The sequence below is a fragment of the Notothenia rossii genome (assembly GCF_949606895.1).
Source record: "Notothenia rossii genome assembly, chromosome: 5".
NCBI classification, from domain to species: Eukaryota; Metazoa; Chordata; class Actinopteri; order Perciformes; family Nototheniidae; genus Notothenia; species Notothenia rossii.
This window is the reverse complement of record NC_136903.1, coordinates 10,007,224-10,034,676: the sequence shown is the minus strand read 5'-3', so window position 1 is coordinate 10,034,676 and position 27,453 is coordinate 10,007,224. Positions and strand designations below refer to the sequence as shown.

At 38.8% G+C, this 27,453-nt stretch overlaps 4 protein-coding genes across 7 annotated transcripts; all 4 read right to left on the bottom strand.

The window, feature by feature from the left end:
- Positions 1-783: 783 nt before the first annotated feature.
- LOC307038671 (phospholipase A2 inhibitor B4-like) lies at positions 784-4,281 on the bottom strand. 2 transcript variants are annotated; one of them, XM_079680265.1, is made up of 5 exons: positions 3,687-4,281; positions 3,171-3,423; positions 2,667-2,723; positions 2,332-2,382; positions 784-1,923 (listed from the first exon to the last, which is right to left on the bottom strand). In XM_079680265.1, the coding sequence occupies exons 1-5, from the start codon at positions 3,693-3,695 to the stop codon at positions 1,541-1,543; spliced, it is 753 nt and encodes a 250-aa protein (XP_079536391.1). In that variant the 5' UTR covers positions 3,696-4,281; the 3' UTR covers positions 784-1,540. The 2 variants fall into 2 exon arrangements, with proteins under 2 accessions (XP_079536391.1, XP_079536392.1); XM_079680266.1 differs by having other exon boundaries at positions 3,171-3,336; positions 3,687-4,280.
- A 648-nt stretch (positions 4,282-4,929) lies between these two features.
- LOC307038672 (pulmonary surfactant-associated protein D-like) lies at positions 4,930-8,939 on the bottom strand. Its single transcript, XM_079680267.1, has 5 exons — positions 8,493-8,939; positions 7,450-7,690; positions 6,943-7,008; positions 6,398-6,454; positions 4,930-5,572 (listed from the first exon to the last, which is right to left on the bottom strand). Exons 2-5 carry the CDS (start codon positions 7,667-7,669, stop codon positions 5,190-5,192), a joined length of 726 nt encoding a protein of 241 aa, XP_079536393.1. The 5' UTR covers positions 7,670-7,690; positions 8,493-8,939; the 3' UTR covers positions 4,930-5,189.
- An 853-nt stretch (positions 8,940-9,792) lies between these two features.
- On the bottom strand, positions 9,793-13,863 carry LOC307038670 (mannose-binding protein C-like). 3 transcript variants are annotated; one of them, XM_079680262.1, is made up of 5 exons: positions 13,684-13,863; positions 13,191-13,396; positions 11,696-11,831; positions 10,927-10,992; positions 9,793-10,418 (listed from the first exon to the last, which is right to left on the bottom strand). In XM_079680262.1, exons 2-5 carry the CDS (start codon positions 13,371-13,373, stop codon positions 10,036-10,038), a joined length of 768 nt encoding a protein of 255 aa, XP_079536388.1. In that variant the 5' UTR covers positions 13,374-13,396; positions 13,684-13,863; the 3' UTR covers positions 9,793-10,035. The 3 variants fall into 3 exon arrangements, with proteins under 3 accessions (XP_079536388.1, XP_079536390.1, XP_079536389.1); XM_079680264.1 differs by having other exon boundaries at positions 11,696-11,821; positions 13,199-13,396; positions 13,684-13,862; XM_079680263.1 differs by having other exon boundaries at positions 11,696-11,821; positions 13,190-13,396; positions 13,684-13,853.
- Positions 13,864-22,081: 8,218 nt separating this feature from the next.
- LOC307040755 (dispanin subfamily A member 2b-like) lies at positions 22,082-24,128 on the bottom strand. Its single transcript, XM_079683879.1, has 2 exons — positions 23,840-24,128; positions 22,082-22,537 (listed from the first exon to the last, which is right to left on the bottom strand). Exons 1-2 carry the CDS (start codon positions 24,050-24,052, stop codon positions 22,388-22,390), a joined length of 363 nt encoding a protein of 120 aa, XP_079540005.1. The 5' UTR covers positions 24,053-24,128; the 3' UTR covers positions 22,082-22,387.
- Positions 24,129-27,453: the final 3,325 nt, after the last annotated feature.

The window sequence follows — 27,453 nt, the reverse complement described above, 5'->3', positions numbered from 1 at the left end:
TTCATGATGCCATGCATACAGTCTTTGAACCAGCACAAGCAGAAGGTGTGGTCCAGGACTGGAGAAGGAGATCAAGGACATCAAGGCATCCCGTGTGAAACGCTGTTCACAGTGGAAACCAAACATTCTGGACATTTCTCAAGTTAATGATCATGTATTTATCCATAAATATGTCATAATAATAAAGAATCTTTATAACAAATGCACCTTGTATTAATGTCTTCAAAACAAGTTGTGTAATCAATTCTTAAAATTGCTTATTTGACCCATTTTCTATTATGTAAACTGACGACCCCTGACTAAGTGACATATTCTATGGATATTTCCTGTTCTGTTGAATGAAAGGAAATACAACTGAACAACAACTGTACATTTGACCCAAATAGTGAATGCTTTCGGATGCATTTTGTAAACACTATTTCTTGTGAATAATGCATTGGAGCTGAGTTTTCCTCTTGTATTTATCAACTCTTAAATCAACTGTCTTTATTATGTTTATTCAATTAATATTTGTAAAGCCTTTATACATTTTTTTTGGAAAAGCCACTTAACCCTTTATCGGGCGAGGAACCATATTTGGGTTAACTTCCGCACACACCAAACATGGCGTCCCCCCCGTGACTCAGTGAGGTTGAGAAGCATGTGGTTCTCTCCCAGCCAATCAGCGAAGATCGCTCTAGGCCACAGAGTGCGCCATTGGGGAATTTGACCAATCAGCAGAGGCCTGAAACGGGTTAGGGTTATTCTAATAGTGCCCTATAAAGGGTTAACAACAGAATAGAATAGAATATAATCGTTTAATGTCATTATACATGTAAAATGAGATAATAAATGCTTCTCCCTTTCAAGGGTGCCATCAAAACAAAAAAACATCACAACATAAGACAATAAATACACGCAGCATACATATTTAGGAATAAGGAATAAAGGAATAAGGAATACATATATGAAGGGCTGGGCCGCTCACTAGAGGTATATTGCCTTCATAAGCTCAGTTATAAATTAGGAAAATCATTCAAATGTAGGTAAATGATGCTTGTGACTGTTGGCAGCTCATCCCTTAAAACAGAAGCCTCACATTGATTATGATAAGGAGAAATAGAAAGGGTGTATTTCAAGCTTGTTATGTAAACAGATCATTGGGCTTTTTTCTTATCAACTAAGATATGTTAGAACATTTTTCCAACTTTAATTGACTGAATTTATTTGAAAAGTGGTCTTATTAACACATGAATACTAATACAACTATACCATATTGTGAATTTTCCCGAATAATGACGTTTGTTAAAGGCCACTGGTAAGTTAATGTTAATGTATTAAACAGTGTGGCCTAGGCTCGTCTATATTCTTCGATTCATTCTGTTTTAAATGATAGGTTTTAATCAGAGGTCACTTGGCAAAGGTTTTAAGAACATGTCTGGGTTTGATATCTCTGTGTGATGTTGGCCATCAGATGCTTACACATACCTTTAAGGTGAATATTTATTTATTTTTTGTTGGATATAAGCATGAGCGAATACATATTTTTTTCACTTACATTTTATAACTGACAAATGATGTAACCATTGTTGGTGCATTCAGTGGTCACTTCCCAGAAGCCATTTTCTGTCAACCTTGTGCAGCCGGTACCCTGGATGGATTTGTCTGGTTGCCCATTCCCCCACTTGGTAAAGGTCAGAGGTTGGTTCTTCATATCAGTTTGAAAATTCCCCTCTGCTTTGTTATTGTTGACGTTGATCCAGGCTTCTTTGTAAATGTCCCCAAAGATCTGAGTCAGTATGTTGTTCTCCTCCTCGTTCTGGGGCAAAGCCAGCTCCAAGCCTTGTTGTGTGCAGAACTCGACGGCAGTGGAGAAAAAATCTCTCTCCTTGTAGGACACAAATAATTTCTGACCAACTCTCCGGACAAAGTGATAGTTTATAGCTAAAAAGAGAAGAGCATGTTCAGAAAGAAACAAAGATAACTGTTTTTACAAATCTCAAGATCCTCTCTGTTCTTTTTCTGACAGTAAAACCTTTTTACTCTTTTACCTCCTGATTCAGACAAATTACATTCCTCTTAATGTCTACATTAAAAAAGCTAATAATGTTTTATTTCCCCGTATGTTTAGCGGCTTGGTGAAAAGGAACCCCAAACAGGACATTTAATTTTGTTAATGCCAAAAAAAAAAACAATATAGTCTCGTGTTTCAGTGATCTAGTGTTTTTTTTTATTCCACTGTATTCCCTATTTTAGCTCTTTGAGCACAGTAAGGCAGTTGACTTTTAAAACAGCTAACGTCAGACACTTTCCAAAAAGCCCAGCATATGGTGTTTCAAAGAGGGTACTTACCCAGCACGAACTTAGAAAATCTCTCTGTTAAGGTTTTGTAGTCATCACAATCTGGATTAAACACATTACATTCAATTACTATATTGTAAATACTTTGGAGCTCACATGTGATTATATCAGGGCTGCTCGATTTGGAAAAAATAACTATTTGAGATCATTTTGACTGATCAATTGCGATATGTTACAATGAAAACAGTCAAATGTGCACATGTTGTAGTATAGCGTTGAACACTATTGTAAATGACAAAAAGTCATTTTGTTTAGCTTAGCAAAGCTTATGAATTTTTTTTACAACTATAATGAGTTTGTTATATATATATTGCATAATATCTTACCCTGGCAAACTCCAGGTCCTCCAACTGGTCCAGGATCTCCTTTAGGACCCAAACTTCCTGTAGAGCGAGAACAAAATACCTGAATTCTCCTTCTCAGGGAATGCTCAATGTTTCTTATTAGTTAATTAATAATTAATACATTACGAATTGTTTGATTCAACATCTTGACACGAGAGGCACAACAGTGAGAATTTAGGGGACACCTTAATTGGTCAGGAGTTAGGGGGAAGCAAGCTCAATATCGATCAAAGGCATTACAACCATTCAAGCACAATAGATGCAACAGTAGGCCTTAAAGAGGACATGTTATGATACTTTCCAGGTCACATTTTTATATTGTGCTTCGACTCGGACACGTTTACATGCTTTAATGTTCAAAAAGGACTTTATTTTTCTCGTACTGCCCGTAGCAATGTGCCAGAATTCAGACAAAAAGCATGGTCTTAGTTTGATCAGAAATAAAACTCTTCAGAACACTACTCTGCTGAAATTGAAAATACCCACCTTTTTGACCAAGAGGACCAGCACCAGGTTCCCCAGGTGTCCCAGTGAAACCAGGTAGTCCACGTAGGCCAGTTGGACCACCAGATAGCCCATCAAGACCAGGTGGCCCATCAACACCAGCTGGCCCATCAAGACCAGGTGGCCCAGGTTCCAGACAAGAACATGCCTGCCCATTAATAATACTGCTGCCAATAAAATTCAACAGGCAGACAACGGAAAATAGGTGCCACATCTTGATCTTCTCAGTGTAGAACTGAAATGAATATTAAATATAGTTGAGCATTTTCTATTATAGAGCTTCACTAGAAATATGTGTATCATAATTTAATAGTTCATAGCTGAATGTAAATTGGTATTTTCGATGCACAAATATTCCAAACAGAGGTAGCCTACTACTACCATCTAAATTAATACAAAACTACAGGCTAAATGTAATTAGCGAAACATGAAAACTTGTTTAAAATGACTTAATAACATAATCAAGTAATACATAGTGATAAGCAGAGAAGAACTCACCGTATACATGAGAGTGATCTGCTGTGTGCTGCTTCCTCTCTACTTCCAAATAGAAATGTTTGATGTATGAGTGATCTGGTCTGATGTAACAACAGATCCAAAGTTTGGGATTTTTCTTGAATAGAGGCAGTTTATCAGCCCAAGATCCTCCCTCTTTTTTTAACCCAATAATGATAGTAGTAATAAGATACATAACTTAACGTTGTTTCAATGAGATAACATAAGAATTGTATTGACTTTGCAGCCTGAGCTGTGATTTTAGGTGCCATGTTGCATTAAAAGACTGAACGACACATATTTAAAGTTTGGTGACTGGATCTTTGCTATCTCAGTGACAAAATCAGTCCACAGACAATGAGTGGGTGGGTGGAGGCTGCAAAAAACTCAGGAGCAGCTTGTCAGTCCTGCTTAGGATTGAGCCATTGTTGTTGCTGCTAGTTTAGAGGGTAACCCCTTCACTTTTATCAGCAGGTGGTATTGAGTAATATTAGAATTTCTTTACCGACAAACAAAGTATACATACACTGCAAGGCTACAGTACTAAGGACTTCATTCTCTTTCAATGGACCGCACACTCACTATTGCTAAAACATTTAAAAAGATGCTTAGGCATGCTAAAATGAATGAATGAACCTCACTGCTGTATGCTTTTACTGGGGCATATGCTTTAAAGGTGACCTATCATGCAACATGCACTTTTGTTTGTCTTTTATAAATGAATATGTGTCCCCGGTGTTCCAGGGAACTCACCAAGTGTCAGCAAACACAACCCTCTCTTTTCCTCCATACCCAAATCTCTTAAAAAGGGGCTGCAACGGATTTGATACAGACTGATCCAGATTTGAACACTTCTATGACGTCACAGAAGTGGCGCTACGGCTATTGGGCCAACTCCACCAATCAGGAGGAGACAGCCACGGACATTGCCGTTGGAAAGCGCTGGAGACGCTGTAGTACATATGCCAGGCCTGTAGATGGTGCTGTTCTCACAGAATCAGCCCATGCAAAGACAGTGTTACATTGAGCAAAATGAGGAATGGCTAAAATGCATGATTTGTTTGGTATTTTGAAAAATAAAAAAGTATAAATATGCCTTATATAGGTATGGTCATATCATTCAAATATAGCATGATAGGTCTACTTTAAGAATACATATTTTGTTTTTATTTACTTGAATGATATTTCATATATTGTTTACTTTCATATAGGAAAACATGTGCAACAGTAATGCTATGATGCTGAAGCAGTTAAACACTTTTAATGAGATTGACATATCACAAGCATGGTTTATGAAACGGTTACACCTGAAAATAAAACTGTCTGAAAGCAGTTTGTCCTAATCTGAATCATTGAAGCAGTTTACATTTTGATTGATTAGTTCACAGATATTAATGGGAGAATGCAAAAGGCCTACTTTTTTGCCAACTTCTTCCATTTCAGACAGTAATATAGTACTTTCTACCAACATAAAACATACAGAAGTTAAATTGCAGTGTGACCTTTTTATATCTGACATATGATGTAATTATTCTGAAAGCATTCGCTTGTCACTTGCCAGACACCACTTTCTGACAGCATGGTGCAGCCGGTACCCTGGATGGATTGGTCTGGCTGCCCTTCTCCCCACTTGGTAAAGGTCAGAGGCTGGTTCTTCATATCAGTCAGAAAATTCCCCTCTGCTCTGTTATTGTTGACGTTGATCCAGACTTTTTTTAAAAGTACCCCAAACAATTGAGTCAGTTTGCTGTTCTCCTCCTCGTTCTGGGGCAACGCCAGCTCCAGGCCTTGTTGTGTGCAGAACTCGGCGGCGGTGGAGAAAGAGTCTCTCTTCTTGTAGGACACAAAGTATTTCTGACCAACTTTCCGGACAAAGTCATAGTTTAAAGCTAAAAAGAGAAGAGCATATGCAGAAAAAATATATATAACTGATCGAGTGAAACCATTTGTTTTTATAAACTAACCTTTTTTTTTACCAAAGGTTCCTCTCTGTTCTTTCTCTCCGATGCCTTGCTCAAAGGCACCACGGCAGGGCCCAGGAGGTGAACTGGGACCTCTCCAAGTAGCAGACCACACTCCTATTTTAGGTCTGTTTGGGGACTTGAACCAGCAGCCCTACGGCTCACAGTCCAAGCCCCTACTGACTTAGCCACTGCCGGAAAAAGCCCAGCATATGGTGTTTCAAAGAGGGTACTGTCACGATTCTTGTGTTATGTCACGTTTTGTATGTCTTGTTATGGGTATTTTGCTGTTCTCCCTGTCATGTTTTCCTCCTTGTGTATTGTCTGGCCCTTCTCCCTGTGTTTTCCTCCCTGTCGTTAGTTTCCCTGGTGTGTCTGATTGTGTTCACCTGTTTCCCTTGTGTGTCGCCTGTGCTCATCATCACCAGCCCCTGATTGTTTTCACCTGTGTCTTGTTGTCATGTGTTTCAATTCCCCTGTCTCCCAGTGTTCAGGGTCAGTTCGTCTTGTCTCTTGCCATGGTCAGGTCTATGCTCTCTGTGCTCTTGAAAGGTTGTGTTCCTCACTACGTGAGCGCTTTCATTTTGTTCTCAATTTTTGTCATCTCAACTTGAGATTTGATAGTTACCATTTTTTGTTCATCTTGCTGTATTTTGGAAAAATAAAGTATCTTACCAATACTTTACCTCTTTCTCCCGGGTCGTGCAATGGGGTCCTACATCCTAAGTGTCTGAGTTCGTAACAGGTACTTACCCAGCTCGAATTTAGAAAATCTCTCTTTTAAGGTTGTGTAGTCCTTGCTTCCAAAATCTGGATTAAAACACAATACATTCAATTATTAGACTATTTGAGATCATTTTGACTGATCAATTGCGATATGATTGGCGATATAAAAGGAAATTACAATATAACATAATTTGCAAAAAAATACTTTATGAACATATTTTGCTATTACAAAATATTGTGCCAACTACTATTTGGATATTGCACTAGTCCATATTTCGAATTTAATAAAAAAGAAGATTTTTTTGCAATCAAAGTCTATATCCCTCCACATCAAAGGCTCATAATTCATTTCATCTTCAGTTATTTTCATTATTAACATCACAATAACTCAGTAATGTTGTTACGTCTGCTGTTTGTAAATCAAATATTGCAGCCATCTTAAGTTGAAATTGTATAGTATTGAACACTCTTGTAAATGACAAAAAAAGCCATTTTGTTTAGCTAAGCAAAGCTTATGAAAAATTGTTACAACTATAATGAGTTTGATAAATATATATTGTAAAATATCTTACCCTGGCAAACTCCAGGGAATCCACGTAGTCCACGTGGTCCAGTATCTCCTTTAGGACCCAAACTTCCTGTAGAGCGAGACAAAAATACCTGAATTCTCCTTATCAGGGAATGCTCAATGTTTCTTATTAGTTAATTATGAACATTATGAAGTGTTTAATTCAACATCTTGACACGAGAGGCCCAACAGTGAGAATTTAGGGGACACCTTAATGGGTCAGGAGTTAGGGGGAAGCAAGCTCAATTTCGATCAAAGGCATTACAACCATTCAATCACAATAGATGTAACAGTAGGCCTTAAAGAGGACATGTTATGATACTTTCCAGGTCACATTTGTATGTTGTGCTTCTACTCGGACACGTTTACATGCTTTAATGTTCAAAAAGGTCTTTATTTTTCTCGTACTGCCCGTGGCAATGTGCCAGAATTCAGACAAAAACCATGGCCTTAGTTTGGTCAGAAATAAAACTCTTCAGAACACTACTCTGCTGAAATTGAAAATACCCACCTTTTTGACCAGGAAGACCAGCACCAGGTTTCCCAGGTGTCCCAGGTAAACCAGAGACACCAGTTGGGCCACTTCCCCCAGGTGTCCCAGGTGTCCCAGGTGTCCCAGGTGTCCCAGGACGACCAGCTTGACCGGGTGGCCCACAACATTCTGTCTGCCCATTAATAATATTGCTGCCAATACAATTAAGCAGGCAGAAAACGCAGAATAGGGGCCACATCTTGATCTTCTCAGTGTAGAACTGAAACATTATATTAAATGAAAAGTTATTTTAAAGGACTTTATAACACAATCAAGCAGAGGTGTGGACTCGAGTCATCAATTTGATGACTTAAGACTCGACTTGACAAAATCACAAAACACTTGCGACTCGACTTGGACTTGAACACCAATGACTTGGGACTTGACTTGGACTTGAGCCTTCTGACTTGAGGTGACTTGATAATTTAATTCAGGGGTCTCCTGTCAACCCGCCCGATTTTCGCGGGAGACTCCCGATTTCATTGCCTTCTCCCGGTTTCCTCCCGGGGTCATATTTCTCCCGCCTTTCTCCCGATTTCTGACAAAATCAGATTTACACACCACTGTTTCCACTCGGACTTTAATACAGCTACACCATTGTTTGGTTTCCATGGTAACACGTCTCTTTAGTAGCGCACGCAACTCAAAGTCTGAGAGGGTGAGGCAAATATTCACAGAAAACAGAACAAGAATCGACAACTACTCTACTCTCTGCTTACTCCTTTCCTGTAAAATACAGGTCCAGCCCACACATATGCTCCATCAAGGACAGTGCTACAGGCCGCAAGGCAGTGCACTTACAACTATAATAAGCATGTTAATGTTAATCTAACAGCTCCGGCGATCCACTAGTGAAAAGCACATAATGACTTGTTTATGACTCGTTTTGTCAAAGTTTAGGACTTGGACTTGACTTGAACTTGAGCGCAAAGACTTGAGACTTGACTCGGACTTGCAAAACAATGACTTGGTCCCACCTCTGCAATCAAGTAATACATAGTGATAAGCAGAGAAGAACTCACCGTATAAATGAGAGTGATCTGCTGTGTGCTGCTGCCTCTCTACTTCCAAAGAAAAAAGTTTGATGTATGAGTGATCTGGTCTGATGTAACAACAGATGCAAAGTTTGGGATTTTTCTTAGAATAGAGGCAGTTTATCAGCCCAAGATCCTCCCTCTTTTTTTAACCCAATAATGATAGTGTAGTAATAAGATACATAACTTAACGTTGTTTCAATGAGATAACATAAGAATTGTATTGACTTTGCACCCTGATCTGTGATTTTAGGTGGCCATGATTGATTAAAAGACTCAAGTACACATATTTAAAGTTTGGTGACTGGATCTTTGCCATCTCAGTGACAACATCAGTCCACAGACAATGAGTGGGTGGGTGGAGGCTGCAAAAAACTCAGGAGCAGCTTGTCAGTCCCGTTTAGGATTGAGCCATTGTTGTTGCTGTGTTATAGTGGAATATTTAATACAGCGTATTTCTGATATTTATTAAAGATCACATGGTATTCCATATGATGTGTGTTACTGAGTTGGGTCACACACAGTTAGAGAGGCAATGTTCATTCTGAATTATCAATAGAAGTATTCGTTTTAAGTGAGCTGACACCGAGGGTAGAGGAAGTTCAGAGAAGGCCTCAAGTTATAAAAACAGTTCAACTTTGTTAGTTAACTAATCCTATGGATGTCATGAGACAATGACGTTTAAACATATACAAGTATAGCTTTCAGAGAGATAAACATGGGACATTTATGTGGTAGGCTGCATGATAAAATGTGTGTGCGTTAAACATGCTTAGGGAGAATGTATGTGTGCTCATTACAGTGGCTATATATGCTGTATGATTGTTGCTACTATTGGGGGGGCATTTCCGCGATCGGCTGCTGTGGCAGCAGGTGATGTACTTCCCATTATTGTTTGTTTGTTGCAACAACTAAATAATAATTACTGATCAGCTATATCTGTGTTTGTGTTTTATTGATTCCTCTCTGTTTCATTCTTTCCTGTTGTGTTGTGCTGGATCGCCACAACAGCTGTTAGCTTAGAGGGTAACACCTTCACTTTTATCAGCAGGTGGTATTGAGTCATTGTAGAATTTATTAATGGACCACACACTCGCTATTGCTAAAAAACATTTTAAAAGATTCCTAGGCATGCTAAAATCAATGAATATTTGTACTGTTGTGTACTTTTACTGGGGCATATGCTTTAAGAATACATATTTTTGTTTGAATATACTTGAATAATATTTCATACATTGTTTACTTATTATTTTTCACATAGGAAAATATGTGCAACAGTAATGCTAAAGCAGTTAAACACTTTTAATGATGATTTATGAAATGGTTACACTTGAAAGTAAAACTGTCTGAAAGCAGTTTGTCCCAATCTGAATCATTGAAGCAGTTTACATTTTGATTGATTAGTCCACATATATGTCAGAATGCAAAAGTAATACTTTTTTCGCTAATTCCTTACATTTCAGACAGTAATATAGTACTTTCTACCAACATAAAACATACAGAAGAAAATTGTAATTGCAGTTTGACCTTTTTATATCTGACATATGATGTAAGCATACATGGAGCATTCGCTTGTCACTTGCCAGACACCACTTTCTGACAGCATGGTGCAGCCGGTACCCTGGATGGATTTGTCTGGCTGCCCTTCTCCCCACTTGGTAAAGGTCAGAGGTCGGTTCTTCATATCAGTCAGAAAATTCCCCTCTGCTCTGTTATTGTTGACGTTGATCCAGGCTTCTTTGTGAATGTCCCCAAAGAACTGAGTCAGTTTGCTGTTCTCCTCCTCGTTCTGGGGCAACGCCAGCTCCAAGCCTTGTTGTGAGCAGAACTCAACGGCGCTGGAGAAAGAGTCTCTCTTCTTGTAGGACACAAAGTATTTCTGACCAACTTTCCGGACAAAGTCGTAGGATATCGCTGAAGAGAGGAAAATAACTCTCAGGAAATCAGGATTAAATCACAAAGTAAAGACATTTGTTTTGCATAAAGCCCAAATCATTTGATCATCTAGCCACTGACACGTAGCACTGATTTCCCCTCGTGCCTAGGTGAAACCCATGGTCAACTTGTTCTTTATCAGAATTTCACTTCGTTAAAGTTCCAAATCCAATGTTAAAGAAAAACACGTTTGAAATATTTGTTATTTTCTACCTTGCCTATTCCAAACAAAATATGAACTACAAATATAAAAAAATACTATTCTGTCCTCAGCTTAATGAGATGAGTGTTACCCAATAGAGCACCATTTCTTGCTCATTGCTCCTTTCTCGAACACCCTTGCATAGAAGAAGGGCCACATACTTCGAATGTACTGAGGTAATGGTACAAACTTAACACAAAATCTGTGAATTCTTGCAAATAAGAGCTGTAATAATCATGATCCACACTCACTCACAACATCGTAGTCCTTGAATAGGAAACTTACCCAAGTCTAATTTAGCAATGCGCTTCATTAACTTGCCACCGTCCTCGATAAGGGAACCAACGTTTTCTGGATAAAGAAGAATAACTTCAGTTACCAAAGTTGCTTTACATTTGTGCTAAATGATGTGCAATCTCTACAAAAGAAAGTCGTATTGTTTCCTTTACCTTTACAATACTGTACACCTTACAATATAATGCAAACCAGTTTACAATCCATTGCAATAAATACAAGCACTATGAATAAATATCTTTAATTCAAGCTATATTGATTCACATCTGTGCTTATTTAAAGGGGTTTTGTGTTAAAATGTGTAGTTTACATCTGATTTGAGATAATGATGACTTGTGAAACTTGATAACTCATGTATGAATAATTATTTCTGCCCTAACCCTTCCTTTGAAATTATAATAACGATCTTAATCTTTTTAAAGTTGTATATACGTCAAAATCTAAGGGGCAAACATAACGGACACATGACATCTAGTTTCCATTTGGACTTGGGTTTGGATATATCTCTCTTCAACATACTCTATTAATTCGGAGAAAAGTAAGATCAAGTTTTAAATGCCCTAAACTGAGAGTAAAACAAAAGGGTGTCCAAATCTAACGTCCATTTCCTTGTGCATAAAGCGAACAAGTTCTTACAAAAAAATATTTCTAAAAAAGTTGAACTACTGCTGAACTGTTATTGTTTACTTTTAAAACATACTTACATTTTTCTGTTAATATATTCTCTTAAAAAGAAAGAAATCACAGTTTTCACACATACCAACACTCCCAGGGGCTTCAGGTGCTCCAGGTAGTCCACGTTCTCCAGGAAATCCACGTTCTCCACGTGGTCCAGATGCTCCAGTTAGTCCAGGTTCTCCTGGTCGTCCAGGAAATCCAGATATCCCTATATCCCCGGAACAGCAGGTAAAAATAAATTAAACAAGATCAAAAAGCCCAAGTGACAACACACAAACAAAATGTTAGATCGATGACATAAACATTTAAAAATCAGCTGCAACCTGAAGTGAAATGGTTCATCTTTCAGGCGGATCAAGTTTTAATAGCACAGCATGTCTGTTGGTTTGTTATGTTTACAAATGTGACATTATGATCTAAGGTGCTCTTCTGAGCTAACTTGGCTGACACAGAGCATCGGGTGTCATGGTGTACAAGGAAAACCTGGTTTAGGAAGGGTGACATGCAACTGTCTATCTTTACAACCCTTGCTAGGATTAATTTTGTTTCTAATTTCTTACATAATAAAAAAAAAAGCACTTGCAATTTAGCTTTGAGCGGTGTATTTTGGAGTGTTACACTCCCGTTAACATCTGTTCAGCCGGTATTGTTAGTTACTTTGTCAAATTGTTTTTTTGTCATCGTGGAATAATATGGTCATGGAGACAACTACTGTAGTGTGAACCACCAAAGAAGCAGTTTTCCCAGGTGATCATATATGTCCATCTGTTTTCCGTGGACAGATTTAATCACCTTGATAGGCCTCTGGGTCGGGAGCAGAGGTGGGAAGTAGTCGAGTACAAATACTTTGGTACAAGTACATTTTTCTGATATCAGTACTTAACACCACTAATTATTTGTCTGGCGACTTTTTACTTTTACTTCTTACATTTTTAACACAAATACCTGTACTTTCTACTTCTTACATTTTCAAAACAGGTTCGTCACTTTAGTTTGAATGTGTGTTTGGTGGCGTGATCATTATTATTTAGAGTCATTGCGTGCCTGTTGATTTGAACACAATCTGTGTATCCATCATTTCCTGGTCTTCTCTAAAGAAGATCGACCGATGAAAACGTTGACATGTTGCCGTTGTTCAGCATGGAAACATTCATTAGCTAACAATGACATTATTGTTCTATTAATATAAAGGGAGGTCAGGTACTCTTTAAAACAGCTGCTAGTTATGGGTACTTTTTACTTAAGTACATTTTGAATCCCATACTTCTTTGCTTTTAATTGAGTAAAGAAGTTTAGTCAGTACTTCTACTTTTACCAGAGTTTTTTTAAACATGATTATCTGTACTTAAGTAAAGGAAGTGTGTACTTGTGCCATCTCTGGTCAGGACACAAAGTCATGGTCTATCTTTCCCTGCATGCTGAAAACTGCCTTTTCAGACTTCTCCTTGACATCCAATGGTAGGACTAATTTCCCTCTTATTTCTTTAAAAAAACATGAAATGAAATACATCCCGATTGTAGTCAGGTCAGAAAACAATGTTTAGAAACAGTTGTTGGTGAAGTCAGTGACACCAACCTTTTTCACCTTTCCTACCCGAGACACCAGCAAATCCAGGAGGTCCGCTTTCACCTCTCATACCCGGGATACCAGGATATCCAGGATGTCCTCTTTCACCTTTGGGAACAGGAACATCTGCCATCTGACTGTAGCCAGTGGTAGCCATCAGACAGAGGACGCAGAATGGGAGACACAGCCTCATCTTCTGAAGGCTGAACTCAAATCCTTTTCAAACACAGTAAATCATTTTCAAAGTTTTCAGGCTTAATATGAAATAAACTTCCTCATAATTTAAAATACATTTATACAAAGATTATTAAAGCAAAAGTTATTCACTTCACAATTAAGACAAAAATAAACTTGCCAAGTATTGCAAATGGTATCTTGTTATAACATTTATAAATGTATTTACTTTTTAATCTAAGTATACAATATTTACTATAAACATATAGTACAGGGATTCAGAATATGTCAATGATGATAATCTTGTTGAAAAACCAAAAAGAACTCACAGTATAAACAAAGAGTGATCTGGATGTGCTGTTTCTTTGCTGCTGGCAAAAACAAAGTTGCAAAGAAAATATTTCGGTCAAAAATGCAAGTCTTCAGTCCAGTGGAAATGAAAGCTGGTGGACAGCTTTTTATTGGACATGACAGAGAAAGGAGAAGTAGATCCTCCCTCTGCTCTGGGAAAACAGAGCTAAGAAACAACAAATCCACTTTGAATTTCTTTTAAAACACATGATTTGTCCTGGTCCTTGCCAATTTGAAGTTGCATGATAGTGGTGGGGGATATGGCCATAATCTTAAATAGCGGTATATGTTGTTTTATATCAGGGTAGCACCAACTCAAAATGTAGTAGTTGTTCCTGAAATAATATAGTCACATTTTATTTATTTTATTTTATTATTTAAGTCACACAAGACAATCCTTGAGATAACAAACTTAAAAGTGGATGCTCTAATGTTCCTAAATTGAATACAGTGTTTAAGATCCTGCAGTATAGCCTCTTTTAGAGAAACCGTATATGATGCAACCATGGTAAGCCAAACTGTTTCTGTTTTGTTAATTTTTTTATTTCAGTCTACAAATGTTCTTGGCCAAGATCATGTTATGAGCAGTCCCTGGTGAAAATAATTTACAATTTTGGGTTACATTTTTATTGTGACGTACATCATGCTTTCAAATCACTGTTTCTACATGTATCCTACATTGTTTTAAATGTGTACGGGTCATTTTAGAATGTTTTATATACAGTATGTTGTGATAAAGCAATCATACGTTTCTGTGGGAGGAACTAAGAGCTAAGATATTGGCTCTGAGGAGGGAAACCATTGATCTGAAACTAAATATCCTGTACCCTGGATGGATTCTTCTGGCTGCCCTTCCCCCCATTTGGTGAATATCAGAAGTCTGTTTTTCAGATCAACAATAAAATTCCCCTCCGCTTTGTTATTGTTCTCGTTGAGCCAAGCAGTTTTGAAATCATCCCCAAACGCTTGAGTCAGTACGTTGTTCTGCTCGTTCTGGGGCAGAGCCAGCTCCAACCCTTGTTGTGATCAGAACTCGACGGCGCTGGAGAAAGAGTCTCTCTTCTTGTAGGACACATATCATTTCTGACCAACTCTCCGGACAAAGTCAAAGTTTATAACTGAAAATACAGAGAAAGCTTTACTTAATCATGAATGATGTTTGTCATTGGGATCAAAATAATATGAAGCTAAGTATTAGAAATGTAGTTAAGCCTTTTCCCCCATTATATTGTTTTTCATCAATATATTTCTCAGGGGAGGGGTTACCTTGGTTGGTTATTGGCTAATGGTCACACAAGCCAACAAATCGCTACGTCATCATAAAGTGGCAAAACTCTGATCAGCTCATTTTCAGACAGGTTTTTATATAAATGGACAAAAAATGAGCGAATCTTTTTTCCTGAAACTTTCAGAATCTCTTTACACATTGCATAATAGGTGACCTTTAAGAACTTAAGGAAAAGGCTTGCAGGATATAATACTTCCTCGCGACTTCCAAAGAACTGTGATCGAGATAATGGTTAGAGGGCTTGTGCAAGGCAAGGCAAGGCAAGGCAAGGCAAGGCAAGGCAAGGCAAGGCAAGGCAAGGCAAGGCAAGGCAAGGCAAGGCAAGGCAAGGCAAGTTTATTTATATAGCACCTTTCAACACAAGGCAATTCAAAGTGCTTTACAAAAAATGAAAGACATTAAGAAAAATGGCATTTAAAATCAGTCATTAAAAAGAAAAGATATTAAAAGAAACATTAAAAGAAAAAATACATGGATAAAAGTTAAAGTGCAGTTTAAGATGTGAATAGTTCAATTAAAAGCAGCGGCAAAAAGAAAAGTCTTTAGTCTGGATTTAAAAGTAGTCAGAGTTGCAGCGGACCTGCAGGTTTCTGGGAGTGTGTTCCAGATATTTGGAGCATAATAACTGAACGCTGCTTTACCATGGTTAGTTCTGACTCTGGGGACAGAAAGCTGACCTGTCCCTGAAGACCTGAGAGATCTGGATGGTTCATAATCTAGCAGTAGGTAGGTCAGAAATGTATTTTGGGCCTAAACCATTCAAAGCTTTATAAAGAAATGTAGTCCAGCGTAAACAAGTGACGTTGTTGTTTATGTTGGTGATGCCATTTCGTAGCACAGTGTTGGATGATTTGAGATTTTCCAGAGAATATCAGGGAATTCTCAAAAAGTTTTTTATGTAAAGCATGGTCAGTGTGCATTTCTAATGTTTGAAATATTTCTGTCAGTGTCAATAGTTAGAAGTACGTCTTAGGACTGTTACTTTTTGTACTGCTTTTCCTTATAGTTGTCGAATGTCCTTTTACCAATACTTTACACTTTCTACTTCACATTTTATCACATAAATTGGCTGCCAAACCAGTTTAATAAGTTGGCCTGGAGTCTTGAATGATTGAAATGAGACTCTTTCATTGCTGTACACTTTATTGTGAGGTATTGCTTAAAGGGTTTCTTTGTTACTTAACATGTATCATACATTTTTATAAATGTATGCCAGTACTTATAGAACAAATTATTTTTCATATAGATGGTAATGGTGCAATGATATGTTCCGTTGGTAGAGACTAATATCTTGGATAACGTTTTGGGGAGGAGAACTGTAACTTCTGAAAGTAAATATTTCTCAGTTTAATGGTTTCTAATCTGGGATTCAAGACGTATTTCTGACGAATGATGTAGGCCCTTGAGGAGCATTCACGTGTCACCCTCCAGACACTTTTCTGACAGCATGGTGCAGCCTGTACCCTGGATGGATTCTTCTGGCTGCCCTTCCCCCCATTTGGAGAATATCAGAGGTCTGTTTTTAGGATCTTTGTTATTGTTCACATTGAGCCAGGCAGTTTTGAAATATTCCCCAAACACTTGAGTCAGTTTGCTGTTCTCCTCCTCGTTCTGGGGCAGAGCCAGCTCCAAGCCTTGTTGTGATCAGAACTCGACGGCGCTGGAGAATGAGCCTCTCTTCTTGTAGGACAGAAAGCATTTTTGACCAACTCTTCTGACAAAGTCAAAGTTTATGACTGAAAATACAGAGATGCAATATGTTGCAACAAAATGCATCGGTTACTTAACTATGATCTTTTTAATTATTTGTTATGGCATACTATACTATGACTCTAAAAGGACCCCTATTATACTGTTTTTCATCAATATATTATAGTTCTCAGATATATACAAAACATGTCTCTGAAGTGTTTGGCTCCAAACACCAAACAGATCATTACAGCATTACCCATAATCCCCTCTGTTTCAGCCCTGTTTCAAAAGTGCTGATTCTCTGTCTGTTACTTCAGATGAAAATAAGGAGCCCCTCCCCACGCCCCTCTGAGAGAGATTTGGTTAAAAATAACACAATGGTGCTCTAGGAGGAGATTCAGGTATTACATACTATAGTGTGACTTTTTTGATAGTATTTTCATGGCATACTATACTATGACCTTTTAAGTGATTATTTTGATTACATTATACGATGACTTTGTAAAGTACGGAGCCCCTAAAGGGACATGGACAAAAAATAAAAAGAGAGAGAGAAAAAAAAAAAATCAGGATAACGGGCACACGAGAAAGTAACCCGTTATCCCGACTTTTTATTAGTTTTTTTTTTAGAAAGTTATGTCCTTAAAATTAAGTCTACACGTAAACATAACAGTCTGCAATGAAATGTTTGTCTCCTGTGTGCTCCACTTCCTCCAGGGCACACCGGTAACTTTCTCAAAACAAGAAAAGAATAGTTGGGATAAGGGGTTAGTTTCTTGTGCTCACTTTTTTCTCTCTCTCTTTTAAATTTTGTTTTTCCATGTCCCTTGAGGGGCTTCGTAGTAAAGGCATACATACTAAGACATTTTTATGGCATTTTCGTACAACTTCTTTACTAATATTTCTATAGGGGCGTTCACACCAAGTTCTTTTCCCACAATAGTTCATGAGAACTCAGTTCATGATAACTCTTTTAGTTCTGATGAACTAAAGCAGATCGCGTTCACACCGCAATGAGTTCCTAGGGGTGGATTAGGCAAATGAAGCTGCTGACGTCACTTCTTCTCGTTCTGCTCTGGGTTTACTGGCAGGCCGCAAACAACTTCACGGCGTATACTGCCTCCCGAAGCCCCCGGCCGGAAGTTCCCGGAGTTGGGGACTGGCTTCAGTAGAAGCTGCTGGGACTCCCAGCAGCTTCTACTGAAGCCTTCCGAGTAAACGGCCAGAACGCCGACACCTCCTCATCTCCACCGCTCCCATGTCTTCTTTTGTGTTGCCATAAGTTAGTCTCTCTGCGTTTCTGCGCTGGGCTAATGCTAATAATGCTAATGCGAGGATAATAAAATGGCGGCTTCACAAAACGTTTTTGGAGTTTTACGGGGCGTGGTTTGCAATCCGCCCAGCCAATCAGACATAGGAACCTTTTCTCCCACGAAAGTCCCTGCTCTCTAGCAGGGACGGAAAAGGGGGTAAAAATGGTTCTGATGAACTAATTTAGTTCAGGGGGCTTTTTGGTGTGAATGCAAATATGTCTGAGTTGTGATGAACTATTGTGGGAGAAGTAGCCTACTCCGGTGTGAACGCGCCTTATGGGATACCACTCTATGACTTTTTGATTTAATTACTTTACACGTTTTACTATGACATTGTATTGCATTCAATACTTTAACTTTGGAATCAGTTTTTTAAATGAAGAAATAGGATGTTCTGACTTTTTATATTTTATTATAATATACTATACTCAGACAGAACAATAAACATTACAACATCAGGAAACGTTCTGCAGAAATGCTTGAATTAGACCATAGTCCTTTAGTAAAATGGTCAAGAAAATGTCTCTATCGTCTACACATATATGGAAACTTGTATCATTGTTTGACATAATCTGAGCCAGTGAAATTAAAAAGGAAAAATTCCCAGGATTAAGCCTTGAGATACTCCACAGGTCATATTTGTCTGCTTCACTTTGTGATTACCTATAGATACAAAGTAGTCTCTGTCCTTTAAATATAATTTAGACCAGTATAAAAAGGTGCGAAAATGTCCAACCCATTTATCCAGAACTTTTAAAGAGGCCCTTTTATCCTATTTTACATTCGGGACCAGAATCACTTTTAAGCTGACTATAGCCAAAACGAGTTATCAGGCAGAGGACGAAGACTAGGAGAAACATCCTCATCTTCAGAAAAATAATAATCATTTAGTACTGTTAAAGTTAATTAGATATAGATTATAATTGAACATTATTTAAACATTCCTGATATTTGTTTTTGGGATCAAAACAATTTTTAAGCAAAATCTGTTTTACTTCTTAAAGATTTTCTAAGTCGTGTTGGAAATATAGTTAAAAATGTTCTCATAAAATAAAAATGATTACTTTTAACAATGTAGTTCCCAGTTCTAACCCTAACCCTAACTTGAAGGGCCCATGTCATGCTTTTCCGGTTATTACCCGTCCCCTTGTGTGTTATGAAGGTTGTTATGCATGTGAACGGTCTGCAGAGTCAAAAACCCTCAAAGTACACCCTGTAGCGAGTAAAACTTTAACACAGTCTATGCTGCCCCAAAATGCCACGTTGGAGATTTCTCATTTACCATTGCTTACTTCCTGGGTACTGTGACGTGTGAATGCCCAGAGGCCACACCCTCCCTCTGCCAGCATTTCACGAAACAAAGCTTCAAAAACCTTTCAGCGATTCATGCCGGATATGTACAGCGTAGGGCAGGAGCTCCAACAAGCCGTTTAGGACAGAGAGTGAATACACATACCATACAGAGATGCTGTATGAGAAACCAATGTGAGTTTGGAAAATTGCGCAGCATAAATCTATTTTAGTAAACCTCAACAATGGAATTAAGATCAGTAGAAATGGCCATGACATGGGACCTTTAACAAACTTAAATAAAACAGATTTTCAATGCAATATATACTGATAAGTGACATATTACATTTGTACAGCGCCAATCACGCAGTTATGGATAAACGTGTAGTGATCTGCAGGAGGTGCAACTTCTAAAGAAATGTGATCAAGATCATGGTTCGAGGCTTGTATAATAAATTCAGTCCAGCATAAACAACAGACATTGTTTATGTTGGTGATGTCATAAGCGGCTAAGAAAAGGAAAAGACTCAGTCCAAAAGCTTCAACTAGCAATTCTGTGACAGCTTAGTGTGAATGTATTTTCTGTAGTTTCATTAAATCACAGACATATTGTGTTCATATGACCTTACAAATATGTTTATCTACTTGACAGTGCTTTGACTGCTTGAAAAAAACAACCGAAGAATTAATTCTCCTCTCTTTGGGTAAGGAAATATGAATGATGCTTTATTTATGAGGCTTGGTCAGAAAGACAACGTAAACCTGTTGCACCTTAAGTATTGATGCATACACATGTAGCATGAATTGCTTGTAGTTACTTTTAAAATGAATACCGAAATATGTATTGATAAATCATAGCTCAAAATGGTAAACACATTCATTTGTATAAAATGTAAAGTAGTTAGGGACTACACTTCAATTATCAGGAATTGATACCTAAATATGTACAATGTGGTTGTGTCATAAAAAAAAAAAAGGGAACACCAATGCTGATGCTGGGAGCTAATTTGTTACTCACTGTGTGGTCGTGGTAGAAACTGGTCAGCACATTTCACTGCGTCTGAAACATAAATCTTCTCAAATCTCTTTTATGACGTGATCAACGTGATGTTGTGTGTAAAACACTCTGGTTTAGTTTTGTCCTTAAACAGACCCCACCAATCAGAAGCGGTATTCGGCCTCACACGGGGCACCAGTATCATGATTTTTTTGTAGCAGATGTAATAACTAAACCAAAATATGAATTTATAATTGACAACTCAAAACTAATCAAGTAATCAACTTTTAGAAACACTTTGTTTAATATTGAGTAACAGAATACTTCTTTGAGCCCAATCCAGCTAAAGCAGTGGTTCTCAAAGTGGGGGGCGCGCCCCCCCTGGGGGGCGTAGAGGCATACCAGGGGGGGCGCGAGAGACCAGGAGGAAAAATGGTTATTAAAAAAAAAAAAAAAGAATTCATAAATTGAAAAATTATTGATTCGAAAATAATATGATGCAGTACAGTACTATTACGTCTGTGTCTCTGTGTTTCATTAAAGCTCGGCTCTGTGTGTGTGTGTGTGTGTGTGTGTGTGTGTGTGTGTGTGTGTGTGTGTGTGTGTGTGTGTGTGTGTGTGTGTGTGTGTGTGTGTGTGTGTGTGTGTGTGTGTGTGTGTGTGTGTGTGTGTGTGTGTGTGTGTGTGTGGAACGAGCCATTTTGTGTGCGCGAGAGAGAGTGCACCGGTACCGGAGATCGTTGTTGTTAGCTTCTGGTGCTAGCGAGCTACACTAACAGATTTAAGGAGTTTTTTCAACAACAGAGTGGAGAAGAGTCCTCTCCTGAGAGACTCAGTGAGCTAAAGGACTCTCTCAGTGTTATCTCAGTGGGTCTCAAACGTTTTGGTCACCATTTATGTAAACAATTATTTCCGAGGCACACCTTTATATGATCATTATAGTTATAAAAAAAATTGAGAATAAATGAAAAACAGGTATGAAATACTATATGACAGTAAAAAAGGAATAAAGTTTAAAAGGGTGGTTTGTAAAATATCCAAAGTAAATCTGTTTACAGTTCTGTTTCATATAGGTGTTGAGAGATGAATCCATAGATCTCTTCATTTTGCTCTCAAAGTGCACCAGATTGATGCTTTTAACTTCAATATTTTAAAAAAAATCTTCCCGGGGGAGTATCCCCCCGGACCCCCTATGTGAGGTCCACACACCACCTATTAAAAAGCACTTTACCCCTGCTTACACCTATATGCCTTGAGCTGATTATCGAGCCTTCATTGTAACAGTCGCGGGTACACTGTGTATTTGCGTGGGGAATGTTGCAGTAGAAAATTCCACTGTAGCGACCGGTACATTAATGGGAAACCCTAAATGTTTGAGCACCCTCTATGAAACGTCAAGCTACCCCACAGCATCCCCAAAATAAATCTCTGGCGCCGCCACTGAGCCTGACTATCTGTGTTGGGGGGGCCCGACTTTTTTTTTTCTCCAAAGGGGGGGCCTGACAGAAAAAGTTTGAGAACCACTGAGCTAAAGAATACATTTATAGCCATCATTGTTATCGTCTCGTAATTTTAAGTCTGTTATTGAATTTTGGCTTCGTATAAATGTAGCTGATATTTCACACATAAATCCTTATGAATAACATTTTATTAAATGTATGACTACAAAACCATAACTCTTAAAAAGAGAAATTATGAATGAATGAAATTATATGAAATATAATGACATTTTTTATAAGTGAATGAATGAAAGCAGACCACATGTGACCAGCAAAAACCAGTGAATGAAATCTATGTTTAAGGTTTACTCCTTTATTTACATTCTAATAAATTAATATGTAGTTCAACAGTTGAACGTTTAGGAAACACCAGGGAAGAATGTGAAGCAATTCAATATTTACCTTTTGTTTGTTGTGTAAAGCTAATAAATTGTTATTTAATTCCTAATAACAAAGCTAATATATATTCGTTAAGCTAACTTCACCACATGAAAACACTTGCAAATGTGTAAATCCACCTGCCGGTTCTGATGGAAAGATGAAGTTGCGCTGACTGCAGAAAAACTCTCATGTTCTTGAAACTTAGTTGAAGTGCTTGTATATTTAGGAGCCCTGCCTTGTTGTCAGTTCATATACAGCGACGAACGTAATGAACAGGATCATGAGGACAAAGGCCAAGATGTTGAGGCGGCGGGCGTTGGAGCCGTAGCGCCGGGCTCCTTCCATATCTCCAACCACCTTCCGGTCTCTGGCCTGAAAGGACCAAAAGCACATTGATTTTAAATTGGATTGTAATTCTACGTTCACACCGGACGCGATGCAACGTTTGCGGGCGGCGCGATTACATATAACGTCAATGCAGAGACGAGGACAGACGCGAGCATGAAGCGGTGGACGCGAATTCCGCAGGCGATTGAAGGGGGCCGCGACAAACGCTCAAGTTCAATTTTTTCAACTAGCTTCATAATCGTGTGACGCGATCTCGCGGTAGCCAATCAGCCGTGAGGATCTCAGCCAGCCGTCACTGACGTTCAACCAGAAAACATCAGCCGTTAGCTGTAAGCAGTTAGCACACAGAGCTCACAGCTCCTCATATCTGTTCAGAAACTGGACAAAAGTTAAACAAGTACAAACCAGACTCTCTGTGTCATGGCGAATACAGTGACTGATTTATTTATGTCTGTAGGCCGTTGTTATGAGTGTGGAATGAGCATATACAACGTTAGCTTAGCCTGGTCGATCCGATCTCCATTCAGAAAACAAGCATTTTAAAAGGTTTTTCGCCTGCCGTCTTGTCTGCAGACTTGTCAAGCATTAATTCATGGTTTTCACTAACCGGTATCAGTATGTTGTTACTTCGGCATCATTTAGAAACGTGTATTACAATTTAATCACGGTAAAATATCTTCATTGTTCAGTTGTAGCCCCCGAGCCAGCGCGTCTTGTTTGAATTATGTGAGTAAACACAGCTGGCAGCCGCGGTGAAACTCAAGCGTTTAGAGCGATGCGATAAGAGCGAAGCGAATATTCGCATCGCGTCCGGTGTGAACGCAGCCAGCGTTAGCTTGTCTTAACCTCAAAGAGCCTTAAATGTTGAGCATTGGCTCAATCAAATGCTTTAGATTCAGGTTTTGCCATATGTTCATGCTTCCAACGGGATAACTACATCCCTACATAGTTCTCTTTGTATAATCTATGTTTAATTCTTTGTCTGTCAAAAATGTCACTTATAGATAGTTTGAAACACATTTAAAGTGTCTGTTGTGTTCTTATTTCAATTATTTGTTTTTCCTTATTCAGAGTTCAATTGTAAATGTTAAGCACAATATCTATAATCTTTGAGATTAAGATTCCTTATCCCCCAGCTGCCCGTCCTCTGAATGATTCTTCTCATGGACTAAGTGAGGGATATTTCTTTTTTGTCTGCAAAAACTTGCAATACACCTTTGTAATCTCTCCTTTGTTAGAGCTGTCAGTTGTGATGGCAAGATAATGCTAAACTCTTTTTTTACTATTCTTTGCCATAACAGAATATTTCCCATGAATGAAACTCACCCTGATGGAGAAGATTAGAGCTGCCAGTCCCAGGCAGCAGGGGTTCCAGTAGAGAAAGCAGCAGAGGGACCAGATGATGTGGTCCCTGGGTGGCTCAGGGGGGACGCTCACAGTGATGCATTGATCCCCTGCAGATCCTCCAGGCTGTCCATGAAACCATTCAAATCTCTCCTGCAATACGACATTTTCAGATGGGTAGCCTTCAGAATTCATCTCTGTCAAATACAGTTTGAGATGCGGCCAGCAGGAAAGTTGTGCAACGACTCAACTGTCTCTGTCAGTGTGGCTTTCCTTTTGAAACTTTCTTGGGGTTGGCACATGTACACAGGATTTATATTCCAGCATAATCCAATGAGATAAAAGCACACTGGGATTGGCTGTTGCCAGCTGGCTGTTCCTTATACAGCTTTAGCCTTGTTTTTATTTTAGTGACACAAACTGAACATTCTGGTGGGTCATGGGCCAGGTCATGTGATTTTGTGTTCCCATAACAACGTGTCCAAGATGGGTTTTTTTGTTGCTAAATTAAAATTCAAGCCATTTAAGAATTAAAATGCTTACATAACATGTCCTTTATTACATTTAAGCTGTAGTGGAAGCATTTCTTGATCAAATTGATATGAAACAAATGAGATAAATATAGCTGTGACACTGATGTCACATCGGGACATTAACCTTAAACTTTCACAGTAAACCCGGAGTGGCACATATGTCACAATTAGAAATATGATTACGATCTGCTCAGTTAATTTAGCTGATTTAATTATATTTAGTTAATATATTCTTTATTCCTCAATTCAAAGAATGTTGAAAATAATTTAAACCAAAAAATCCTCCTCATTAATGAAGTTATAAATAAGAGTTATTTTACCATTAAAGGCCTCATCATATGCTTTTCTGGTTATTACGAGTCCCCTTGTGTGTTAATGAGCTTTTTCTGCATGCAAATGGTCTGCAAAGTCACAAACCCTCAAAGTAAACTGTAACGAGTAAAACTCTAACACATAAAATACGTGTCTATGCTGCCCCAAAACGCCTCGTTGGAGATTTTTATTTTTCCATTTTTTTCTTATTGACGTCACAAAGTCCAAATGGACCAATTGGCACACAGCTAAAGAACAATATGCACACCCTCTGCCAGAGCGAACTCCCGTCCCGAGCAGCTCAGGAGTCCGCCCCGCGAGGCTCCCGGAGCGGACAGTGTGAGGTGGATTTCCAGCTGTGTTATAGCCGCTGGCATGGCACGCAGACCCCACGCAGCAACCAGGAAACGACACCAGTATTCTAGCTCACACTATCCGCTCCTCAAGCCCCACAGGACGGACCAGCGAGCCCCGCAACGTCCCGCCAACACGGCACCCAGACCCCACGCAGCATTCTCATCTGTTTGTCATTACCGGTGTCATTTTCTGGTTGCTAACGCCATTGTAACACATAATCACTGATGTTCCGCTGTAACGGTGGTGGACTCATCAGAACAGAGTGGGTGAGCTGACCAATCAGAGCACAGTGGAGGTGGGAGCAGGAGCTCCAACAAGGCGTGTTGAACAATGTACAGGACTGTCTCAGAAAATTAGAATATTGTGATAAAGTTCTTTATTTTCTGTAATGCAATTAAAAAAACAAAAATGTCATACATTCTGGATTCATTACAAATCAACTGAAATATTGCAAGCCTTTTATTATTTTAATATTGCTGATTATGGCATACAGCTTAAGAAAACTCAAAAATCCTATCTCAAAAAATTAGAATAGTTCCTCAGACCAAGTAAAAAAAAAAGATTTATAACAGCAAAACACAATCAAACATTTGAAAATGTCCATTAATGCACTCAGTACTTGGTTGGGAATCCTTTTGCACGGATTACTGCATCAATGCGGCGTGGCATGGAGGCAATCAGCCTGTGGCATTGCTGAGGTGTTATGGATGCCCAGGATGCTTCAATAGCGGCCTTTAGCTCATTAGCATTGTTGGGTCTGGTGTCTTTCAGCTTCTTCTTCACAATACCCCACATATTCTCTATGGGGTTCAGGTCAGGGGAATTTGCAGGCCAATCGAGGACAGTAATGCCATGGTCAGTACACCAGTTACTGGTGGTTTTGGCACTGTGGGCAGGTGCCAGATCATGCTGGAAAATGAATTCCTCATCTCCATAGAGCTTTTCAGCAGACGGAAGCATGTAGTGCTCTAAAATCTCTTGGTACACAGCTGCATTTACTCTGGGCTTGATGAAACACAGTGGACCAACACCAGCAGCTGACATGGCTCCCCAAACCGTCGCTGACTGTGGGAACTTCACACTGGATTTCAAGCAACTTGGATTTTGCTCCTCTCCAGCCTTTCTCCAGACTCTGGCGCCTTGACTTCCAAATGAAATACAAAACTTGCTTTCGTCTGAAAAGAGGACTTTGGACCACTGTGCAACTGTCCAGTGCTTCTTTTCCTTAGCCCAAGTCAGACGCCTCTCCCGTTGTCTTGAGTTCAGAAGTGGCTTGACCATGGGAATACGGCTATTGTAGCCCATTTCCCGGACACGTCTGTGAACAGTGACTTTTGATACCTGGACTCCAGCTTCAGTCCACTGTCTTTGAAGCTCCCCCAAATTCTGGAAGCGACTCTTCTTCACAATGCTGTTAAGGCTGCGGTCATCTCTCTTGGTTGTGCAGCGTTTCCTGCCACATTTCCCCCTTCCAACAGACTTTTTGTGGATGTGCTTTGAAACTGCACTCTGTGAACAGCTTGCTCTTTGAGAAATTTCTTTTTGTGTCTTACCCTCCTGATGGAGGGTGTCAATGACGGTCCTCTGGACAGCAGTCAGATCAGCAGTCTTCCCCATACTTGTGATTTAGTTTACTGAACCAAGCTGAGTGTTTTTCAAGGCTCAGGAAACCCTTGCAGGTGTTTCGAGTTAATTAGACGATTCAAGTGATTTGTTGAACACCCTACTAGTATACTTTTTCATGATATTCTAATATTTAGAGATAGGATATTTGAGTTTTCTTAAGCTGTATGCCATAATCAGCAATATTAAAATAATAAAAGGCTTGCAATATTTCAGTTGATTTGTAATGAATCCAGAATGTATGACATTTTTGTTTTTTTAATTGCATTACAGAAAATAAAGAACTTTATCACAATATTCTAATTTTCTGAGACAGTCCTGTAAATCTATTCTAGTAGACCTCAACAATGGAATAATGATCAGTAGAAATGGCCAAGACATGGGAGCTTTAGCCCAATGTGACATATTGTCTCTTTTCAGATATTTGACACTAGGGGGGGTGTCTTGTCAGAAATGTGTTCTATGTGGTCTATTTAGTCTAAATTATGTTCCCTTTAATTTTCCCAAAAGTAGAAATGGGTCTGGTCTTGAAGAGGTTTCAAGCATTTTGGTCTATTTATAAAATGCTACAGGTAACTAACTCATGTGATCTTTTATTCCACAAGGCACAATGTGCAAAGGAAATGCTTACATGTGCTAAACGAAAAATATACTTAAATAAAACTAGCAATTTAAATTACAGATTGGAAATAAGATGCTATTAGTTTGGTAAAGATGTAGTGTCGGTCATATGCATGAGTCTTAACCCCACTGCTGTCAATTTATTGCATG

Excerpts from the sequence above, each read along its gene's own strand:
- LOC307038671 (XM_079680265.1), bottom strand. Across the intron at positions 2,724-3,170 it reads TGGTCCTCTTGGTCAAAAAG|GAAGTTTGGGTCCTAAAGGA; the intron begins GTGGGTATTTTC and ends CTCGCTCTACAG. Across the intron at positions 2,383-2,666 it reads AGGACCTGGAGTTTGCCAGG|ATTGTGATGACTACAAAACC; the intron begins GTAAGATATTAT and ends TGTTTAATCCAG.
- LOC307038672 (XM_079680267.1), bottom strand. The coding sequence starts at position 7,669 with ATGTGGCCCCTATTCTGCGTTTTCTGCCTGCTTAATTGTATTGGCAGC. Across the intron at positions 7,009-7,449 it reads TGGTCTTCCTGGTCAAAAAG|GAAGTTTGGGTCCTAAAGGA; the intron begins GTGGGTATTTTC and ends CTCGCTCTACAG. Across the intron at positions 6,455-6,942 it reads ATTCCCTGGAGTTTGCCAGG|ATTTTGGAAGCAAGGACTAC; the intron begins GTAAGATATTTT and ends GTTTTAATCCAG.
- LOC307040755 (XM_079683879.1), bottom strand. The coding sequence starts at position 24,052 with ATGAATTCTGAAGGCTACCCATCTGAAAATGTCGTATTGCAGGAGAGA. Across the intron at positions 22,538-23,839 it reads CTCTAATCTTCTCCATCAGG|GCCAGAGACCGGAAGGTGGT; the intron begins GTGAGTTTCATT and ends TGGTCCTTTCAG.
- LOC307038670 (XM_079680262.1), bottom strand. The coding sequence starts at position 13,373 with ATGAGGCTGTGTCTCCCATTCTGCGTCCTCTGTCTGATGGCTACCACT. Across the intron at positions 10,993-11,695 it reads TGAAGCCCCTGGGAGTGTTG|AAAACGTTGGTTCCCTTATC; the intron begins GTATGTGTGAAA and ends TTCTTTATCCAG. Across the intron at positions 10,419-10,926 it reads CATTGCTAAATTAGACTTGG|CGATATCCTACGACTTTGTC; the intron begins GTAAGTTTCCTA and ends TCCTCTCTTCAG.